The sequence below is a fragment of the Ranitomeya variabilis genome, chromosome 1, assembly GCF_051348905.1.
Source record: "Ranitomeya variabilis isolate aRanVar5 chromosome 1, aRanVar5.hap1, whole genome shotgun sequence".
NCBI lineage: Eukaryota > Metazoa > Chordata > Amphibia > Anura > Dendrobatidae > Ranitomeya > Ranitomeya variabilis.
The window spans coordinates 685,130,039-685,144,874 of NC_135232.1; the positions used below are offsets into that span (position 1 = coordinate 685,130,039).

A 14,836-nucleotide genomic window follows, 5' to 3' on the forward strand; every position below is an offset into this window, starting at 1 on the left:
GGACTTTTGGGTTTCATGAAGCCCAGTAGGGTTTTGTGCAAGCACATGAGGGGTCACAGCGTCATGAAGTCACAACGTGCGACATGTCCTTCAACACAAATGCCCCAAACCCTCCCGCAAGTGCAAGCCTAGCTTGAGAGACCCAAGGACTCCAGCGTGAGTGGCAGTGGACCAGAAGATGAAACAAGGCCTGGGCGGGTGGCAGCAAGTAGCAGAGGTGACAGAGAGGTGAGCGGCATGGTGAGTAATAATTTTTTTACATTTTTTTTAACCTTTTGATGGCTGTTTTAATTTGTAAATATTGTGGCCATCCACCAACATGTTGCTGAATCCACGCTAACCGAATTACAGTCTTGGTGAATGCGGATTTTTGTAAGATCCACTTGAATTTATTTGCTCATCTCTACTGACCACTCAATGGTTATCCTCTTGAGGCCCCTTTAAAAGGTGTAATTTGGTTAGGATTACCTGTTCTTTCCCCGTAGAACCATCATCATCTTCGTAATATCCCCTCTACTAAGTGATTGGCATGTGTTTTGCCATAAACAGCCTATTACAATGGCAGTGGCACATATTTATCAAGCTAGATGTGCTTCATTTGCACCAAAAACTATCTTTCTTGACTTGTGACATGTTCATTGTGTTTTGGACATCTTTTATTCTATAAGGGGACGTGGCTTTGCTCAAGCGGGACATGACTTGATAAATATGTCCCCATTGTGTTGTAGTTCAAGGCTCCGATTAAATAAAACTGGCATTTTGCACACTAGTCAGTGATGGAGTAAAAGGCACCAAATTCTTTAATTTGGCACATCTTCCAATTGATGGATTAAGATGAATGGATTAATTAATGTGGCACATCTTCTAATGATGGATTAAGATTAATTAATGGATGAATTTATTTGGCACATCTTCTAATTGTACAACAGTCATGGGTTGGCAGACTTTTTTTTGCAATTTATGCCACTTTTGCGACAAATTATAATTAGCTTGTTGGGCACTTATATTTAATCTAATAGATATGTCACTATGGCGTGCACAAAAGTAACCAGTGATGAACTGAACTTTGGAGGTCTCAATTTCATCCCCCTTTCTCAATTCTGACTCTATTGATTCGTCTGAGTGCCATAGTCTATCCGGACAGGGCAGTAAACAAGACTTGAACGTTTCTGATTTCCTTTTTTGTTTTTTTATTGTAGGTTCTCATGAACCGTTTTATTTTTTTACATTTGCATTTTAGAAAAAATATCTAAAACTTTAATATTTGCACATCAAATCCTCCAGGTTCTGAAAAAAAGGAAAATTTAGTATAGCAGTGGAGGACACAAGAGAATATTATTGCAGTGCTCAATTTCTCCTATTAGTTTAGATCCACACTTTGCATTAAAAGTCATGATGCTTTATGTAGCAATTGTTTTTTTTTCGAGTGTTATATGTTGCATTTTCACCAGGGTGTCGGTAAATAACTTGCCATGAGCATGTGCAAAATGATAAAAATGATAGGGCATGAGTGAATGTCTGCACGTGCTCTTTACAGACACTGCCGGAGACGCACATCACTAATGAATAACAGAACAATTTACCTCTCGTAGATTCATCCTCGATCGGTTGTTTGAATAGCGTAATATCTTTGAAAGTGCAAAGGAATAAAACAACCTTGTCGTGTTCGTTTCTTATTGGAGCAATCTGCATATAAAACCAAACCGGAGTTCCTGTGAAAATGGATTTTAAAAATTATGTATGTTAGGAAAACAATAGAACATCTAAGGAGGCGAATATTAATAGTAATAATAATCACACAGTAAGTCATTATATAGCATAATAACTATACAAATGCACTAGAATGAGATATTTTCAAGTCTTCATCCAGAAAATATGTGATTAGCGGTACAAGTATTAGTAGGCAGGACTTCCCGCTCACCAAAATGAAATGCTAAAGTCTCAATTCAGCTCCGAGAGCCAAGTTGTTTTTTAGGACATTGATGACTTATACTAGTACTTTGATTCTCCACCAATCAGCAGATTGAAGGGACTGAGTTTCTCTGTCAACCTCTAAATAGCAACGGCTCTCTTATTATCTTATTATATTTTTTCCTAAAATCAACAACACAAAATATATTATTAGAGAAAAATACTTCTTTCCCCACTTTTTTCTATGCACAAGTCAGTCACTCTCAAAAACTGCTCAAATCTGTCTACAGATCTGTCTTCAATCCATCAAACTACAAATGCTGACTAGACTTAAAGTCGGTAAATCGATTTGCAGGCATTTGGTCCATTGGTCAGGTCAGTAATCAGTGGCCTGGACGGAAGGCCTGTGAATCTGCTTACTTTGGTATTCTCAGCTCCTCTTTTGAGTAGTCGGACTGGTGCAATGTCATTATTGGAATGTGGCACACACACGATGTGGTGCCAGCCCAGGTAATCAAAAGAGGAGCTGAGAATGCCAGGTAGCAAGGAGATTTGCAGGCCTCCAGTTTAGCGGCCACTGACCTAGCTTGTGGACCAAGTCCTGTGCATCGATTCTCCTATCTCTGGCGCTGACAATAAAAGTCTATGGTGAATGTAAGAGGAAGGAGCTGAAGAGAGATACAAGCAGAAAGAAAAAGAAAAGCTGATGAGGCTTCTAGTCACTAGAGCCTGTGATGGGAATACTGCTAAAAAAAAAATTGAGATGCATCGTGAAAACAATAAAGGGAGTACGGAGAGTGGTGAGCAGAACGCAGTCTTTTTAATCAACTCATGAGTAGAGGAGCTGGAATTTGATACTAAGAGCAGGTGCAGACGGCAGTAGATTCTCTCATCTGGAAGAATTGGGACAATTATGCAAATTACCCTCTGGTCAAACTCTCAGATGAGGAAAAGATGGCAACATTTTTTCTCCATCTTCTCCATTCTATCCTGGAGGTCGATAAACAAAAAAATTTGTAAGGAAATCAGTAAAGAAGTAGGATTTATCCAATTTGCCAGATCGAAGGTTTTTTGTCAAATGCACTGATCTTACGAGTTATATGATATTTATTTTTGACCGTGACTTAAAAAAGTAAGAATTTTGCGAGCATTTCTCTCTGAACGCCTGTGCCTGCTCTACATATTGTTCAGTGAAGCCAGGTTCTTACTGCAGCTGTGTCACAATAAACCTCATTACAGCCCCCATTTGCATGCACTGCTAGGTAATGTAACACATGTGTAAGAATTTTGTCCATGAAGATAAGAGATGGCTAATTTAAGTCATCGTTTTCCCAGAAATTGACTAAAACCTGAAGGCATCATTATACAGGCAAGGAAATCTCATGGAATCAATTAACAGTATTACCGTAATAACTATCGGCATGTATATTAACAGCCCAATAATCGGCATTGTCGCGCTCTGCGTTACAGCCTCCCCACTGAACCTGAATATTGATTCTAATGAGCGAAACATTAGCGCAGATCCATAGAAACAAAATCTTTATCTGGAGATCTAGAGGATCATTTGGGGATTTACTTGAGGCTTTTAAAGTGGATTTTCAATTTAACATAATTACCTGAAGTTAATAAACGATATGTCTTTCCTGGAATAAAAAATATTGCATTTTTTTTTATAAATTTAGAAAATATCATGGCCACGGGAAACAATGCTTAAAATATTCTAGAAATTACCACAAAAAATAAAGTTCTACCTTGTGTTAGCCATACAATAAGACCACCATTGATGGATATGTTATCCCCTAGAACAGTCATACCAAATATTTCCAAAGCAATACTTTTTTTCATGAGTCTCTGAGACATTTCATAGTGCCCTGTTGGTTCTGTAAGGGAATAATGATTTTATTTTGTTCTTCCTAAATCAGTTATGTCACACGCCCCTCAGGAAGAAGCAATCGAGGTGAAACGCGCGTCGGGGCAGCAGGACACATCATACCTGTCCCTCTGAAACAGCTCCACAGAGACAGTCACCCTAATATATTTATAATGTATATATGTACTTTAGTGGGTAATATATTAACTAGTGATTGTTTCTGGTGGTACTTGTAAATGGAGCAAAATCTTTATTATATAAGTAGAAAAAAACACCATGCGCTAAGTACTATTGTTCATACCTCTATAGATTTTTATATATAGCCTGATTTTGCAAGCAGTACTAATTCACCAAGGTGTGTGATGTCCCCCAGAGATCTTCCTTTTTCTATGCATGATTTTTAAATAACTTTTTTTCTTTTAATTATTTTCAATTAGCTTGTAAATCTTTTATTGCATCATAGATTTCTTCTTATTGGTTTGGGATATGGTTTGCACAAATTGGATTGGTTCATATATGTTGTTTGAAGTGCTATGGATTACTATGGGACACATTTTTGATTACTAAATCAGTTATGGTCTGCTTCCCAAATTAGAGGAGTTGTCAAATGGCTGTTTTGTCTCCGCAGACAGCACCACACTTATCGACATGTTGTGTTTGGTATTGCAGTTGACGTCTAGTCACTTTAATGAGCTGCAATGTCCTATCCTCATGCAAACTAAGGATGGGTATGGCACTGTATTTGGAAGAAAGTGGACACTTTTTCCCTAATCATGGACTACCTCTTAAAAGTGAATTGAAGTTTGAAAGTGGAGTTGGTCAATGGTAGAATATAGAAAGTAGAAGTAATACCTTGAAGGAAGGGAGAGATGAAGCAAAATCATTGCTATTGAGAGTATAAATATAGAGTGGGGAAAAGGTGGATTTTTGGACAGTATCGAAAAGTCTTGGAAGCAAACGGTTCAAATGGTACAGGAAAATAATTATTCGGTTATCGCACAATTGCTGCAGTCTGGCTTAGTAGCACACACAATGGGGCGATATACATACTGCTTTTCTTGTACAGGAGGACTTCATAGCAATTTGACTCGTAGTTCTCAAAAGTCTGCCTGATTTTCTCAATAGTCTTCTTATCAGTCAATTCCCCGTACATGAAGCTGTGGAGGAAGAGATACACGCATTGACGTTTATTAGGAACTGAGAGTTTGCAAATAGAATGTTTGAATGTTAAAATAGATTTTTTTTTATTACAGAGCAGCAACAAAAAAAAGCAGAGAAATCAGATCCTGGATGTTACATAGAATTTTAGCTCAAATATAAACTGAAGGGCAGAATATTCTGATTCCAATACTGTGATGTGAATCCTTAATAAGTCAGAATCAAGGTAATACTTCAAGATGACCAGAAATACAATCAGCCCCATGCGCAAGTCGTCAGTTTTATTAATGAGGTAGTAGTCTGAAGAGTAAGGTGCTCATAGCACAGGCCTATGAATCAAGAGACTTAGAGAACTTGTCCCAGATTTTTGCTTTAGTTTATTCCCAACGCTCTCCTGATTATTCAGGGTTTTTTTTTTAAATCCACCATATGGTTCCAGAGATATTCACTGCTAATTATTATATTCTAAAGACACGCCCCAGAGGATCCAGTGAGTCACGCCCCCTAGGTAAATAAATAGGCCCATATCTCTGGAATCGTATGGCACATTTAAAAAAAAGACTGCATATTCTGGGGAACAGTAAGAAGAAGATAGGGGTGGCTGGATGTCAAAAATGTATGAAGCAGATGTAATGTGCTGCTGCAGTGCAGTATAGTGCAACCTCCACCAGGGGCTGTTGGTGAGGGAAGAGAGGCTGCACACACAGCGTAGCAACACTGAGCAGCAGCACAGGTGCCACAGGTATCAAAAAAGTAGTCAGACAAGCTGAATCCCAAACCTTCAGGAGCTGCAGTACCAAAGATAACAGCAAAACACGTAATCAGTAGAGATGAGCCACCTCCCTAGTGTTCGGGTTCGGTTCGTCGAACAGGGACGTGTTCGATGAACTGTTCGTCGAACGTTCGACGAACACTGTCGAACCCCATTAAAACCAATGGCAGCAAACACAAACACATACAAACACATGGAAAACACATAGAAAACACCTTAAAAGGTGTCCAAAAGCTGACAAACTGCTCAGAAGACAAAACAAACACATGGAAAAGTCACAAGTACATATAGTCATGCGAAAAGAAAAGAGGCGGAGGAGTAAAAGGAGGAGGAGACACAGATATAGGCATGTCATGCCCTTCTAAAATCAAGAAAGGCTGGAGTAAAAATCTAAACTCACTCTACCAACACCCAGATGTCTTGACAAAAAAATAAAAAAAGAAATATCTTTAGGTAGAATGGCGGCGGGTCCATTCAGAACACTTTCCTTAGAAGACGTAGTGGTACCCCCATTGGGAGTTGTGCCAAAAAATGAACCCAATACATTCAGATTAATCCACCATTTGTCATATCCAAGGGGCTGGTCAGTAAACGACAACATCGACGCGGAACAAAGTACAGTACTATGTACTGTACCTCCTTTGACGAGGCAATCAGGCGGGTTAAGAAGTTGGTAAGTGGCACCCTAATGGCCAAAACAGACATTGAGGGGACGTTGAGGTTACTACCTGTGCCTCCGAATAGTGTCCTCCCATTGGGCTGCTTCTGTGAAGGAGCATACTACATAGATCGCTGTTTGCCCATGGGGTGCTCCATATCCTGCTCACTATTTGATGCATTTAGTTGCTTCCTCGAATGGGTCGTCATGGACGTTTGTAAGGAGGCACATATTATCCATTACCTCAACGACTTCTTATGCCTGGGCCCAAAAGACTTGCCACAGTGTGAAAACACATGGTAGTCTGTTGTGAATTCCGTTCTCGGGCTCCCTCCTGTGGTTGTGAATGGTACTTTGGTGAGTTCTGTCCTTGGACACCCTCTGGTGGCTTTGAGTGGAACTGCTGATCTTTGAGGTTGGCTTTCTCAGCTGCCCTCGTTTATTGCTGCTGCTGGCTTCCCTATTTAACTCTGCCCAGGTCGTTAGTCCATGCCAGCTGTGTTTCAGTACTGGTTCAGATCTCTCTTGGAATTCTCTGATGACCTGACTACTCCAGCAGAAGCTAAGTCCTTGCTAGTCATTTGCTGTTCATTGGATTTTTGAATATATTTTTCAGTACATGCTATGTTTCAGTCCAGCCTGCTATTATGATATTTCCTTGCTAGCTGGAAGCTCTGGGGGTGCAGAGCTGCACCTCCACACCGTGAGTCGGTGTGGAGGTCTTTTTGCACACTCTGCGTGGTTTTTGTAGTTTTTAATACTGACCGCATAGTTCCCTTTCCTATCCTCTGTCTTTCTAGAGAAGATTTGGCCTCCTTTGCTAAAATCTGTTTCATTCCTGTGTTTGTCACTTCCCTCTTAACTCACAGTTAATATTTGTGGGGGTCTACCTTTACTTTGGGGAATTTCTCTGAGGCAAGGTAGGCTGCTATTTCTATCTTTAGGGGTAGTTAGCTCTTAGGCTGTGAAGAGGCGTCTAGGGAGAGTTAGGCACGCTCCACGGCTATTTCTAGTGTGTGTGATAGGATTAGGATTGCGGTCAGTAGAGTTACCACTTCCTCAGAGCTTGTCCCAGGTTTTCTGTTTTAACCATCAGGTCACTTCGGGTGCTCCTAACCACCAGGTCATAACAGTAGTCCACCTGTGAGAAGGAGAAAGCTGGAGGGAGAGTGGACACCCCAGAGCAGAGGGGTTAGATTGAGAAAGAAAGAAGGCGGTGTAGCTTGCTTCATGGGTGGGGTACTCTGCTGAGTAGCAGAATTGCTACTAGGCCCAAAAGGATTTCCTGGGCCAGATGCCGTTACAAAATAGTAGTTAGGTAAACAGGCGGTGTAGCTTGCTTCATGGGTGGGGTACGCTGCTGAGTAGCACTAAATTCTACTAGGCCCAAAAGGATTTCCTGTGCTAGATGCCATTACAAAATAGTAGTTAGGTAAACAGGCGGTGTAGCTTGCTTCATGGGTGGGGTACGCTGCTGAGTAGCACCAAATTCTACTAGGCCCAAAATGATTTCCTGGGCCAGATGCTGTTAAAATAGTACTTAGGTAAACAGGCAGTGTAGCTTGCTTCATGGGTGGGGTACGCTGCTGTGTAGCAATAAATTCTACTAGGCCCAAAAGGATTTCCTGGGCTAGATGCCATTACAAAATAGTAGTTAGGTAAACAGGCGGTGTAGCTTGCTTCATGGGTGGGGTACGCTGCTGAGTAGCACCAAATTCTACTAGGCCCAAAAGGATTTCCTGGGCCAGATGCCGTTAAAAATAGTACTTAGGTAAACAGGCGGTGTAGCTTGCTTCATGGGTGGGGTACGCTGCTGAGTAGCAATAAATTCTACTAGGCCCAAAAGGATTTCCCGGGCTAGATGCTGTTACAAAATAGTAGTTAGGTAAACAGGAGGTGTAGCTTGCTTCATGGGTGAAGTACGCTGCTGAGTAGCACCAAATTCTACTAGGCCCAAAAGGATTTCCTGGGCTAGATGCCGTTACAAAATAGTACTTACGTAAACAGGCCGTGTAGCTTGCTTCATGGCTGGGGTACGCTGCTGAGTAGCAATAAATTCTACTATGCCCAAAAGGAATTCCCAGGCTAGATGCTGTTACAAAATAGTAGTTAGGTAAACAGGCGGTGTAGCTTGCTTCATGGGTGGGCTACGCTGCTGAGTAGCACTAAATTCTACTAGGCCCAAAAGGATTTCCCGGGCTAGATGCCATTACAAAATAGTAGCTAGGTAAACAGGCGGTGTAACTTGCTTCATGGGTGGGGTACGCTGCTGAGTAGCACTAAATTCTACTAGGCCCAAAAGGATTTCCTGGGCCAGATGCCGTTAAAAATAGTACTTAGGTAAACAGGCGGTGGGTGGCTGGGCTACTCTGCTGACTAGCAGACACTGAAGCTTTGGAGCAGACCTCTAAATCCCAGGCCATAGTATGAGTAAACAACTCTGCAGACGACCCCACCCACCTGGAATTGACGATGGCAACGTCATGTAAACCTCAGCAAGGGGACTAAATAAAAGAGTCTCCATTTTTTCAAAAAATTTGGCCACAGACACCACTTAAGTGGCATCAATTTCGCCAGAGTTTTTTAAAACGGTTGGTGAGGTGATTTTCAAAAATCATCAAGCTTTTAGTCTCCCCAAGATGACACAGGGGTAGAAAAGTCCTTGCGGATCCAGGATTTGTTCATCTTGATGAACGTTAGTCTGTCTACATTGTCACTGGACAGCTGCGTGCGCTTATCTGTCAGCACACCACCAGCAGCGCTGAACACACGTTCAGAGAGAACGCTGGCTGCGGGGCACTACAAGATCTCCAAGGCGTGAGTGGCGAGCTCAGGCCTTTTTTCAAGATTGGAAGCCCAAAATGAGCAAGGGTCCAGTTCCACAGTCGTGGCATCGATGTTAACTTGGAGATACTCTTGTACCATCCTCTCTAGGCGTTGGCTGTGCGTCAGACTTCTTGTCTCCTGTGGCCTTGCAAAGGATGGTCTAAAAAAATCTTGAAATGATTGGAAAAAATTGCTGTTACCACCAGATACGATGTTACTGTTACGGTTAGAGTGATGACTCGATAGTCCAACGGTTGGCAAGTTAGAACTCAGAGATTGACTATGTGCACCACTGGTGTTTTGTGGAAAAGCAGATGTTAGATTCTGTAACAGTCTCTGCTGATACTCCTGCATGCGTGAATCCCTTTCTATGGCAGGAATTATTTCGCCAAATTTGCTTTTGTACCGGGGATCTAAGAGTGTGGCAACCCAGTAGTTGGTATTATTTCGGATTCTGAGAATCCGAGGATCATGTTGCAGGTAGTGCAGCAAGAAGGCACTCATGTGTCTTGCGCATCCAGGAGGACCAAGTCCTTGTTGTCTTGGTGGTGGCAAGGTGAGAATCATGCTTCCTTCATCTGCCCTCTCCCCCCAACCTTGCACAACAGAAATTTGATCAAGGTCTCCCTCATCTGATGAGTCTTCCATGCCCAGCGCCAGTTCGTCCTCCACTTCTTCCTCTCCTCCTGCACCTTCCTCAACAGTTTGGCTGCTACCATGTGCCCTCGGTAATCCCTCTCCCCCAGACTCCAATGTCAGCTGCCTTGGTGCTGCCAACCTTCTTGACCTTGGAGATATGATCCCTTCCGCATACGACTCCTCCTGCTCCTCCTCCTCCTCTTGTTCCACCACCTGACTCCGAACACTGTATAAGGTGTGCTCCAGCATGTAAATCACCAGAATGATCATGCTGATAATGGCATCGTCAGCACTAAACATCTTCGTTGCTATTTCAAAACTGTGCAGAAGGGTACATAGGTCCCTGATCTGAGACCACTCCTGCAGCGTGATTTGCCCCACCTCTTGAGCTCGTTGGCCCAGGCTATACGTCATAACGTATTGCACCAGGGCTCGTCGGACAGTGCAGACACTGCTCCTAGGCCCAAAACTATTGACTGGATTAGATGCAGTAAAAATTGAGATACACAGGCGGTATAGTTTGTTTCACAGGCGGGCTACTCTGCTGACTTGCATACACTGCTCCTAGGCCCAAAACTATTAACTGGATTAGATGCAGTAAAAATTGAGATACACAGGCGGTATAGTTTGTTTCACAGGATGGCTACTCTGCTGACGTGCAGACACTGCTCCTAGGCCCAAAATTATTAACTGGATTAGTTGCAGTAAAAATAGAGATACACAGGCGGTATAGTTAGCTTCACAGGCGGGCTACTCTGCTGACGTGCAGACACTGCTACTAAGCCCAAAAGCCCAAAACCCCAAAACGATTTGCTGGGTTAGATGCCGTAAAAATTGAGATACACAGGCGGTGTAGCTAGCTTCACAGGCGGGCTACTCCGCTGACGTGCAGACACTGCTACTAAGCCCAAAACCCCAAAATGATTTGCTGGGTTAGATGCCGTAAAAATTGAGATACACAGGCGGTGTAGCTAGCTTCACAGGCGGGCTACTCAGATGACTATCAGTCAATGCTACTAGCCCAAAAGGATTGGCTGAGCTAGATTACACCAAATGCTGTGACAAACACTTGCACAGCACTGGCTCAGACCTGCCTGGCAAACAGTGCTATGAACTGCTGTAACCTACCCTGAAAAGGGCTGATATTACAACTAGTCCCGACTCCTCCCAACTCCCTAAACCTATCTCTCTGACAGTTCGCTCCAAAAAAACACTCTTAGTCTGTATAGCGCCCACAGCAGCAGCGGTGCCGTCTAACACTAAGCTGCAGCAGTGAGGAAATGGTGGCGACGGGGCAAATGGCTGGTTCTTATAGGGCAAGGACATGTGACATACACAGCCAATGACACATGCCCTTGCTTGTGTGCATCACATGCACATTGCTATGTGTGTGTGCACTACTGATAGGCTGAGAGACTGCACCGCCCCTCTGTAAATGCGGGAAAGAAAAAAAAATGGAGATCGGCATTATTTCAGCACAGATCTATCCCCCGCCCCCCCCCCGCCCACTATACACTGAAACAGTCCATTAACAATGATAAACAGTTTTAATGTGCAAATCAAGCTAGGCTTTTGGTGAACGAACAGTTATCGAACAGAAACTCGAACAGCCGAATTTTAAGCAAATTGTTTGGGTTCGTCGAACGACTCGAACACCGCCCAAAACAGCTCGAATTTGAAATTGGTGAACAGTTCGACTCGGACACCGCTCATCTCTAGTAATCAGGGACAAGCAGGAAGTCAGAGCCTACCGGGAACGTGGTAACCAAAACGTGAGACGCAAGATGAAGTCGGGGTACAAGCCAGAGTCGAAGCCAGTCGGGGAGCGTGGTATCAGAGATGGAAATCAAGGGGCGAAGTCCAGAGATCAGGTCAAGTCATACACAAGTACAGGCAGTCAGAGGCACAAGGATCACTAATACAGGTATACAGGTCAGGGGCTCAAGCCAGGAAGCATGAACTATAGCTGACACTGGCCTGCAGGCTGCAGAGGACTGAAATAGCCCAGCCATCTTCACAACAAGGCAGAGGGGATTAACTCCCGCATGACCAGTCCAGAGACAAGACAGCTGAAAGCAAACTCAGGACTAGATCATGACAGCAGAACTCCGCAGCTCCATTCACTTTTTAGAGGATCATCTTGTAGAGATCAGATTGAAGAATCCATTTTGTCTTCCTCTACTCAGAGACGTATATGAAGAAACTTGAGCAAGGTAGACATTTCCTTTTATGGACGCATTCCTTCTTGTTATTGTGACCTTTAACCTACATTCCAGAAGTTGAACGTTATTAGTAGAATAGATACTCTTTGTTAGAGAATATGAGCGCTTGTACGCATGTCTGTAATGCTTATCTCTTTGCCATATAAAAAGAGGGGTGAGAGACCAGGGGGGCCAGATGAGCTCCTGGGCGATCCCTGCATATGATCACACATCTCTTGTGCTGTGTGTTATTACTTGGATCTCTCTACATCAGTAAGCCGGGGACTGATAAGGACTCAACATTTCCTGGCGCTCGAACAGGGACCCGAGGTGAGAGTATTTACTCAAGATTTACCTGCGGATACGGACAACGGAGATCTGGGATAATGGACGGCAAATGAAAAAAAAACCTGGCCAGGTAAGAGACATTATTAGTTCTCTTTTATCTGCCCTGTATTATCCGAAAGATCTCTATGAGCCGTGTCATGCTGGGTTAGTCTAGTGTCATGATCTCCATGGCCAGAGAAATAGCATAAGCCTCTATAGGAACAAGCTCTTGGAAGATGTAACTGTACTGACCATGAACTAAACCTACCGCATCATCTAGAAGTAGCCAGGTAGCATGTCCTACTTTTTATCCCTATATGCCCAGCGCCGGCCGGAGAACTAAATAATGCTAGCAGAGGGAAATATAAGACCTGACTCACCTCTAGAGAAATGCCCAAAAGGAGACAGAAGCCCCCCACATATATTGGCGGTGATATGAGATGAAACAACAAACGCAGCAGGAAAATAGTTTTAGCAAATTTGAGGTCCGCTTTCTAGATAGCAGAAGACAGAAAGCATACTTTCATGGTCAGTAGAAAACCCTAACAAAACACATCCAGAAATTACTTTAGGACTCTGGCATTAACTCATAATACCAGAGTGGCAATTCCTGATCAACAAGAGCTTTCCAGACACAGTAACGAAACTGCAGCTGTGAACTGGAACCAAAATACAAAAACAAAACATGGACGAATGTCCAACTTATCTAGTAGATGTCTGGGAGCAGGAACAAGCACAGAGAGGCTTCTGATAACATTGTTGACCGGCAAGCATCTAACAGAGAAGCCAGGTTATATAGCGACACCCAGATCTAATCAGAACAGGTGAACAGGGAAGATGATGTCACAAGTTCAATTCCACCAGTAGCCACCGGGGGAGCCCAGAATCCAAATTCACAACAGTACCCCCCCCTCAAGGAGGGGGCACCGAACCCTCACCAGAACCACCAGGGCGATCAGGATGGGCCCTATGAAAGGCACGAACCAGATCAGAGGCATGAACATCAGATGCAGTGACCCAAGAATTATCCTCCTGGCCGTATCCCTTCCACTTGACCAGATACTGGAGTCTCCGTCTGGAAACACGGGAGTCTAGGATTTTTTCCACAACGTACTCCAACTCACCCTCAACCAACACCGGAGCAGGAGGCTCAACGGAAGGCACAACCGGTGCCTCATACCTGCGCAATAACGACCGATGAAAAACGTTATGAATAGAAAAGGATGCAGGGAGGTCCAAACGGAAGGAAACAGGGTTAAGAATCTCCAATATTTTATACGGACCGATGAACCGAGGCTTAAACTTAGGAGATGAGACCCTCATAGGGACAAAACGAGAAGACAACCACACCAAATCTCCAACACAAAGCCGAGGACCAACACGACGGTGACGGTTGGCAAAAAGCTGAGTCTTCTCCTGGGACAACTTTAAATTGTCCATCACCTGCCCCCAGATATGATGCAATCTCTCCACCACCGCATCCACTCCAGGACAATCCGAGGATTCCATCTGACCGGAGGAAAATCGAGGATGGAACCCCGAATTACAGAAAAACGGGGAAACCAAGGTGGCAGAGCTGGCCCGATTATTGAGGGCGAACTCCGCCAATGGCAAAAAAGCAACCCAATCATCCTGGTCAGCAGACACAAAACACCTCAGATATGTCTCCAGGGTCTGATTAGTCCGCTCGGTCTGGCCATTAGTCTGAGGGTGAAAAGCAGACGAAAAAGACAAATCTATGCCCATCCTAGCACAAAATGCCCGCCAAAATCTAGACACAAATTGGGTTCCTCTGTCAGAAACGATATTCTCAGGAATACCATGCAAACGAACAACATTTTGAAAAAACAGGGGCACCAACTCGGAAGAAGAAGGCAATTTGGGCAGGGGAACCAAATGAACCATCTTAGAAAAACGGTCACACACCACCCAGATGACAGACATCTTCTGAGAAACAGGCAGATCTGAAATAAAATCCATCGAGATGTGTGTCCAAGGCCTCTTAGGAATAGGCAAGGGCAACAATAATCCACTAGCCCGAGAACAACAAGGCTTGGCCCGAGCACAAACGTCACAAGACTGCACAAAGCCTCGCACATCTCGTGACAGGGAAGGCCACCAGAAGGATCTTGCCACCAAATCCCTGGTACCAAAAATTCCAGGATGACCTGCCAACGCAGAAGAATGCACCTCAGAGATGACTTTACTGGTCCAATCATCAGGAACAAACAGCCTATCAGGCGGACAACGATCCGGTCTATCCGCCTGAAACTCCTGCAAGGCCCGCCGCAGGTCTGGAGAAACAGCTGACAAGATAACTCCCTCCTTAAGAATACCTGTGGGGTCAGAGTTGCCAGGTGAATCAGGCTCAAAACTCCTAGAAAGGGCATCCGCCTTAACATTCTTAGAACCTGGTAGGTACGATACCACAAAATTAAACCGAGAAAAAAATAATGACCAGCGCGCCTGTCTAG

General features: G+C 43.8%; 1 protein-coding gene across 2 annotated transcripts in view; it reads right to left on the minus strand.

The window, feature by feature from the left end:
• The window catches only part of KCNH5 (potassium voltage-gated channel subfamily H member 5), a 537,229-nt gene that overhangs the window by 400,549 nt on the left and 121,844 nt on the right, over positions 1 to 14,836 (minus strand). For both annotated transcript variants that reach the window (XM_077265846.1, XM_077265855.1), the window contains 2 exons: positions 4,832 to 4,938; positions 1,584 to 1,712 (listed from right to left, as the gene is read on the minus strand). In XM_077265846.1, the coding sequence (XP_077121961.1) occupies positions 1,584 to 1,712; positions 4,832 to 4,938 (236 nt within the window). The remainder of the gene's footprint in view (positions 1 to 1,583; positions 1,713 to 4,831; positions 4,939 to 14,836) is intronic.